At 42.9% G+C, this 8,571-nt stretch overlaps 1 protein-coding gene across 1 annotated transcript in view; it reads right to left on the reverse strand.

The window, feature by feature from the left end:
- LOC115230163 overlaps positions 1-8,327 on the reverse strand; it is an 8,574-nt gene extending 247 nt beyond the window's left edge. The window contains exons 1-2 of the mRNA XM_029800375.2: positions 8,169-8,327; positions 1-214 (exon numbers count right to left, since the gene is read on the reverse strand). The exon at positions 1-214 is cut by the window's left edge and continues 247 nt beyond it. Coding sequence (XP_029656235.1) covers positions 1-214; positions 8,169-8,250 — 296 coding nt within the window. The 5' untranslated portion in view covers positions 8,251-8,327. The remainder of the gene's footprint in view (positions 215-8,168) is intronic.
- Positions 8,328-8,571: the final 244 nt, after the last annotated feature.

Here is an 8,571-nt window from a genome sequence, read left to right on the forward strand (position 1 = left end):
ATTCTCTGCGACTTCACACCTTCTCCCAGCATTTTATAGGAATTCGCCATCATCATGTACGCTTTGAATTGATTGTACATAGATTTAGTCAGCAGTTCTTCTAGCATTTTCTTCTTGTTGTCATTTTTCGAGTCGGATTTTCCGCCATGTCCGCGATCCATACCGCTACGCCAAAAAGAATCTGGTCCATCGTTGTTCCATCTTTTGTCACCGTCTGTTAAATTTTATTGAAAAATACAATAATAATAATAATAATAATAATTATAATAATAATAATAATAATAATAATGACAATAATAACAATAATAATAATAACAATAATAATAATAATAATAATAATAATATTGATGATGATCATGATGATCATGATAATAAAATAATAATAATAATAATATAATAATAACGATTTCAAATTTTGGCCACAAGGGCTGATTGGTGGAAGGGATTAACTTGATTACATCGATGCTGGTTCGTTACGGTACTTATTGAATAAGTACCCCGAAAGGATGGAAAGCAAGGTCGACTTCGGCGGAATTTGAACTCAGAATACGCAGGCGGACAAAATATCGCTAAGCATTTTGCCCGGTATGCTAACGATCCTATCAATTTGCTGTCTTAATAACAACAACAACAACAACAATAATAATAATAATAATAATAATAATAATAATAATAATAATAATAATAATAATAATCCTTTTTACTAAAAGCACAATTTCTGAAATTTGGTAGAAGAGGACTAGTCTATTATATTGACCCCAGCGTTTCACTAGTATTTAATTTTTCGACCCTGAAAAGGTGTAAGGCAAAATCGACTTTGGTGTAATTTGAACTCAGAAAGTAGCGACGGGCGAAATGCCGGGAAATATTCTACCGACTCACCACCTTATAAATTAAATTTAAATAATAAAAACAAAGAGCATGAATATTTAACGGTTTTATTTCATTCCGTTTCTACTTTTACTTTATAGATATGTATGTTTATTGATTTTCTTTACATCTTCCTTATATCCCAATCGACTACTGAAACACATTAGTCTGTGTCACAGGAATATGTCTTCATGTAACGTTTAGGAATAAAAGCGATCCATGCTACCACCTAGAAAAGAATTATGGAAGTTTCCGCCTAACGTTCCTCCATTGGCTTGGGCCAAAGCGATTCTCTGCAACTTCACACTTTCTCCCAGCATTTTATAGGAATTCGCCATCATCATGTACGCTTTGAATTGAGCGTACATAGATTTAGTCAGCAGTTCTAGCATTTTCCTTTTATGGTAACTTTTCGATTCGGATTTTCTGCCGTGGTCACGGTCCATATCACTATGCCAAAAAGAACCTGGTCCATCGTTGTTCCATCTTTTGTCACCATCTGTTAAATTTAATAATAATAATAATCATAATAATAATAATAATAATAATAATAATAATATCATTATTATTATTATTATTATTATTATTATTATTATTATTGAGTGAGAGAGCAGTTCATGCCATCAAAGTGACACTGGGGTAAAATATACCAAGCCCAGTATACCCATCATGACTACCTGTCTGATAAGGGTACACTAGGCACTTGCATCACAACCATATGTGCGCGACATGGTGCTCTCATATCAAGATAAACAGCACATGACCTTGCAGGTGGGGCCCAGTTAGAATTTTCTTCTGGTCAAGTAACCCATTCCGCTCAAAAGGTCCTTGAATAAGGGTGGTTTAAGGATGTTGAACGAAACACCCATGTTTCCAGAGGTGAATTATTCAAACCCCAAAGAACCCATCTCAACACATGCCATGATGCTCCCCCACTACTTCTGCTCGTGATCAGAGATGCACATATCATCAGCCACTAAGGGACATGTTCAACTGGTTAAGGCCAAACAACTGACAAGCAAATCTGTGGTATTGAGCAGAATATTTACTGTAGCCCTATTATCATTATATTATTATTATTATTATTATTATTATTATTATTATTATTATTATTATTATATAATAATAATAATAATATAATGATAATAATATTAAAGGTGAAAAATTGAATAATAATTTGATTAATATCAATTTAAAACCAGTGGTGTAGCATATAGAAAATTCTGAAGATTCACAAAAATTATATTACATACATATAAGGTGAATGACCTGTAAGTGGACATCCATTACGCTAGAAGAAGATCCGCTTTGGCCTTACCACAAAGAAAGGAATGTTCTCAAGAAAATTTAGCAAATGCCTTCTAGCGTTTGGTATATTTTCTTGAGAACATTCTTTTCTTAGTGGTAAGACCATAGGGGGTCGACGGTCGACTTCTAGCATATGGATGTCCATATAGTGGTCATCCCTCTTATATATATGTATAGGGGGAATTCACGAAAAACAAAAGACGAAGACAGGTGTTATAGAAAACAAATAGATGTATTAGTATAACGCTCAGGAATTGAAAAAAGTCTTTAACGTTTCGAGCCTACGCTCTCCCACAGAAAGTAACAATGAGAGAAACAAAGAGACAAAAAATGTGGGTAGTGGCTACCGATCTATCATGGCGAATATATATATATACATACATATACATACATATATATATATATATATATATATATATATATATATATATTATATATATATATATATACATGGTTCAAAGGTACAGAAGACAAAAGACAAAGACAGGTGAGGGAACAATAAGTAGCTAAATCAGTTTGACTGAAGCGAGAAATGGAAGGGTCTTTGACTCTTCGACGCTGCGCTCTTCATTAGAAAGCGACGAGGGGAAATAGAGAGAAAAAAAAACAGCGCAGGGAGAAAAAATGCGTCGGGCTTAAAGGTTAGGCATGCTGGAATGCTGAACAGAAGACAAAAGAGAGAAAATAGCAAATTTATTAACTTATGAAATGTATACGAACTTTGAAAGTTCGAAAAGTTCAGAGGGTACAAGAAGTGGTAGATTTGTATATTTATCAACAACAATATATATATATGTAGATATATGTGCGTGTGTGTGCGTGTATACATATATATGTTTATATACATGCATATATATACATATATACGTATGTGTATGTATATATATATATAATATATATATATATATATATATATATATATGTATATTATATATATATATATAATATATATATATAATATATATATATATATTATATATATATATATATATATATATATATATATGTATATATATATACATACATACATAATGTTCGTCCTTCGGTTCGAAGATGACCAACTGACATCATCTGATGGAACTGCCGCCATGAGACCGGAGGTGGCTGGTGAGGCCAATCCGGGCAAGGAAGCCCCTCCCACAGGTGGGGCAGAAGTGGGTAGGGGCCGTGCTACTGGTGCAGGCGGCTCTGGCTTTACGCATCTGACGTTTCTGCTCCGCTGACCGAATCCGTCCCTCCTCGGCTGTCCCTGCTCCCACGGTGATTGCGCTGCGCCAGGATGAGCGGTTGGCAGCAAGTGTCTCCCAGGTCTCTGTTCCGATGGAGAAGTCTTTGAGAGAGACCTTGAGACTATCCTTGTAGCGCTTCTTCTGCCCTCTGACTTTGCGCCTGCCCTGGCCGAGTTCACCGTAGAAGAGCTGTTTTGGGATGCGAGTGTCGGACATGCGGGAGACGTGGCCCGCCCATCTCAGCTGGGCCTTGCGCATGATTGTGATGGTGCTAGGGAGATCTGCCTGCTTCAGAACTTCCGTGTCTGGGACTTTGTCCTGCCAGCGGATGTGAAGGAGGTTCCGAAGACACCTGAGATGGAAGTGGTTTATCTGGCGCTCGTGCCTTCGGTAAGCAGTCCACGTCTCGCAGCCGTATAGTAGGGTGGTAAGCACGACTACCCGGTAGACTTTCAGCTTGGTGTTGAGGCTGATTCCTCTCCGCTCCCAGACTTTCTTTCGCAGTCTCCCAAACGCGCTGCTTGCCTTGGAGATTCTGTTGGTGGTTTCAGCATCTATGTTGGCATTGCAGGAGAGAGTGCTGCCCAGGTAGGTGAAGTTTTCCACCACTCGTAGGATCCGTCCGTTCACCCTTATCTGAGGCTCATGGTATTGTTTGTCGGGGGCTGGCTGAAACATCACTTCGGTTTTCTTGGCACTGATGGTGAGACCGAAGTTGTCACAGGCTGATGAGAACCTGTCCATCTCGAGCTGCATCTCCTGCTCATCGATTGCATTAAGGGCGCAGTCGTCAGCAAAGAGAAAGTCTCTGACGACTGTCTCCCTCACCTTTGTGACAGCCTGCAATCTTCTGGAGTTGAAAAGTTTCCCGTCTGTCCTGTACTTGATGTCGATACCGGACTTGCAGTCCCTAAAGGCGTCGGACAGCATTGCCGAGAACATGATGCTGAACAGTGTTGGGGCCAGGACACAGCCCTGCCTGACTCCGTTGGTCACCTGGAAGGCTTCAGATGAGTTGCCGTCTTCAAGGACTCTGGCTGTCATTCCGTCGTGGAACTGGCGGACAATTGCAATAAATTTGCTGGGGCAACCAAATTTTCCCATGACCTTCCATAGTCCCTCCCGACTGACTGTATCAAAGGCCTTGGTGAGGTCAACAAAGGTCATGCAGAGGTCAAGGTGCTGCTCCATGCATTTCTCTGGAGCTGGCGAGCGGCGAATATCATGTCAGTGGTCCCTCGACCCGCGCGAAGCCACACTGGCTCTCAGGGAGAAGGTCTTGCTCCAAGTGTTCCAGAAGGCGGTCAAGCAGGACCCGGGCCAGATCTTGCCTGCTATGGACAAGAGGGAGATACCTCGGTGGTTGTCGCAGGACTGCCGATCTCCTTTCCGCTTATAAATGTGGACGATTGTTGCGTCCCGTAAATCTTGAGGGAGTTGTTCCCTGTCCCACATCGACTGGAACAGGCTGGTGAGCTGACTGATCATGGTGGGGCCGCCCGACTTGAACACCTCTGCAGGGATGGCGTCAGAGCCTGGAGCTTTGCCGGTGGACATTTTTTTGATGGCTCTGCTCACTTCCTCGACTGCAGGGGGAACAGCCAACTCGTGGTCTGTCGGCACCTTGGGGAGTCGTGCGATGGCTTCCTCGTTGATCTGGGCTGGTCGGTTGAGCACGATGTTGAAATGCTCCGCCCATCTCTCCAGAATCAGCCTCTTGTTAGTCAGGAGTGAGGTTCCATCCGAGCTGAGCAGGGGGGTTGATCCAAAGGAGAACTGCGGTCCATAGACAGCTTTCAGCGCCTCGTAGAATTTCTTGGTGTCGTGTTTGTCTGCGTATCCCTGAATCTCATCCGCCTTGGCGCTTAACCATGCGTCTTGCATGAGGCGGAGTTTAGCCTGGACTGTGCTGCGAATGTTGTTGAAAGCAGCCTTCTTTGCCGTGCAGGTGGTGTCATTTTGGTGAGCCCGCAGCAGACGGCGTTTCTCTTCCAGGAGCTTTTGGATTTCCTGGTCGTTTTCGTCGAACCAGTCCTGGTGGTTCCTCGTAACTTGGCCCAGAGTTTCAAGGGCGATGAATGAACCGTGTCCCTGAATGATTCCCACTGCTCATCGATGCTGGACTGGTCACTCCGAATGTCCAACAGCTTGCTGTCCATACGTGACTGGAGATCTTGTGCAGTCAGCTGGTTCTTTAATTTCGTGATGTTAAGCTTCCTCGTCACTTTCTGACCCTGTGGTCTTCTCTTAGGTCGGATGTAGAAATCCATCCTGGAGATGATGAGCGATGGTCCGTCCAGCAGTCAGCTCCGCACATGGCTTTGACCAGTCTCACGTCCCGCCTGTCTTTCGCCCTGACGATGACGTAATCTATCAGATGCCAGTGTTTGGAGCGTGGATGCATCCATGATGTCTTGTTGCGTGTTGGCAGACGGAACAAGGTGTTGGCGATGGTAAGATCATGAGAGGCACACGCACGCAGGATTAGCTGCCCGTTGCTGTTGCACTTTCCGATTCCTTGCTTTCCCAGTACGCGATGCCAGGCTTGGTGGTCAGTCCCGACACGGGCGTTAAAATCCCCAAGGAGGATGAGAACCTGTCCTTAACTTCTTCAGGGTTGGTCATGGTGGGGGCGTAAGCACTGATGATGGTCGCACTAGTCTTGTTTCCAAGTGGGAGCTGCATCTTCATCAGCCGATCGTTGATACCCTCGGGGGGGGGCTTTCCAGTTTACGCACGTGTACTGACTTAATGGCAAAACCAACACCAGCCTCACGACGCTCTTCGCTGCTGCGACCACTCCAAAAGAAAGTGTAGCCGCCGCCTGTCTCTGTCAGCTGGCCTTTGTCCGCAAGGCGGGTCTCGCTCAGTGCTGCAATATCGACATTGTATCGGCTCAGTTCTCTGGCCACCAGGGCAGTTCGTCTCTCTGGTCTGTCCGCTTTGGTGTTGTCAAGCAGAGTTCTCACGTTCCAAGTTGCGAAAGTGAGCACCTTTGTTTGTTTTCTTCTTTCTTTGTTTCGACCGCTTGGAAAGGATCCCCGCCAGCCGCGGTTTGCTGACCAGGGTGAGGTGAGGCAGGCTATGTTTAGGGCAACCTTTTCTAGCCCCGTCCTCATGCTGGGGAGGCGAGCAGAGCGATCCTGAAGAGGGCTGCTCGGTCACTCAGGAGGCTGCCGGACTCCACTGCTGCCTCAGTTCAGTGAGGGGCGACCACATGTCCTGAGCCGCCTGTGTGTGGGTTCATGACTGCAGCTCCCAGTGTATCCTCACCTGCTACTTCGCCGTTTCCCCATCGCCACAGGACTTTGGGATGGTGTCATGACGTCATGATGTCGTGACATGCGTGTGAATTGGATTATAGTGAGGGTGACTTGCGAAGGATCAGCCTCACTCTCTCGTCCTGGTGCGCCGGATCCAGTGGCAAGACAAAGTCAAGACGACTGGGGGTAGACCAAGATGCAGGAGCTGCCGGAAGGTGGCACGCATGGCGCAATCCAACCTCCTTAGGGGCTCCACTCCGGATTTTGACTCGTGAGAGAGTTCCTCTGCCCTTTGACAGGTTTTGTTTTTAGTCCTGCTGGGTGTCCAAATCACCCTCCTCACCAAGAAATCTTGGTGGGGTTGCCAGTTTAGTCGCCAACGACCCGACCATGTAATAGGTTGTACTGGGTTACATGTTACCAGTAGCTCCAAGCGGAGACCTGACATAAACATACATACATACATACATACACACATACATGAAATATATATATGCATATAGACGACGGGCTTCTTGCAGTTTGCGTCTACCAAATCCACTCTCAAGGCTTTGTCTCACCCGAGGCTATAGTAGAAGACACTTGCCCAAGGTGCCGCGCAGTGGAACTGAACCCGGAACCATGTAGTTGGTAAGCAAGCTACTTACCACAAAGTCACTCTTGCGCCTATATAAATATATATATATATATATATATATATATATATATATATATTTCTTTACTGCCCAGAAGGGGCTAAACATAGAGGGGACAAACAAGGACAGACGAAGGGATTGAGTCGATTATATCGCCCCCAGCGCTAAACTAGTACTTTATTTATCGACCCCGAAGGGATGAAAGGCAAAGTTGACCTCGCGGAATTTGAACTCAGAACGTAACGACAGACGAAATACCGCTAAGCATTTCGCCCGGCACGCTAACGTGTCTGCCATAGATAGATAAATAGATAGATAGATAGATAGATAGATAGATAGATAGATAGATAGATAGATAGATAGATAGATAGAGAGATAGATAGATATATACATACATACGTACATACATATATATACATACATATATATATATAAATATATATATTATACATTACATTCTGCGGATTCTCGATAAGAAATTTGCTCCACCGTCTAATCATTTTCAGGTATTTATTGATATATGTGTGTGTATTTGTGTGGGCGCGTGTGTTTGTGTGTGGGTGTTTGTGTCTTTCTGTCTCTTTATCTGCCTGACTGTATGAATTATGCATCTAATTCTCTACTTGTGCTCTTGTGCATGTATATATATATACATATGTATTTGTGTGTGTGTGTCTGTGTGTGTTTATGTATATATATATATATATATATATATATATATATATATATATATATATATACGTGTATGTATATAACTATAGATATATATGTATGTATGTATGTATGTATTTATGTTTGCATGTATGTACATGTAAGCATATTGATACATCCTAACGCACATACAAACGGGAAATATAACTTACCGTATCCCCCTAAGAAGTCGAATGCTTCAGATGTCAGCACAGACGCAGCTAGAAAGCAGAACACAATGCTTAACGAGTTCATACTGAGAGCAGTGTTGATTGTATTCGAACCAATGGACGAATGATGGATAACGATGCGATTATAACTGTATTTATAATAGTTACGCAATAATAGTTAGATTAAACAATATTAGCAGGTAATTCCTGCTAGACAAAATATAGATATGATAATATATGCAGGAGATTAATCTCGGACAGGTGAGTCAACAAAGCAGATGGTACTTTGTTGGTAATGGAGTATATACAAACACGTTGATAGATCGGTTGGGAGAAGATTTGAAGAAAACAGACGATCAGATTGTAGTGGTTGGAGATTGAACAAAAACAGACGATAAACAAAAAG

Source organism: Octopus sinensis, unplaced genomic scaffold (genome assembly GCF_006345805.1).
Source record: "Octopus sinensis unplaced genomic scaffold, ASM634580v1 Contig14658, whole genome shotgun sequence".
Lineage (NCBI taxonomy): Eukaryota > Metazoa > Mollusca > Cephalopoda > Octopoda > Octopodidae > Octopus > Octopus sinensis.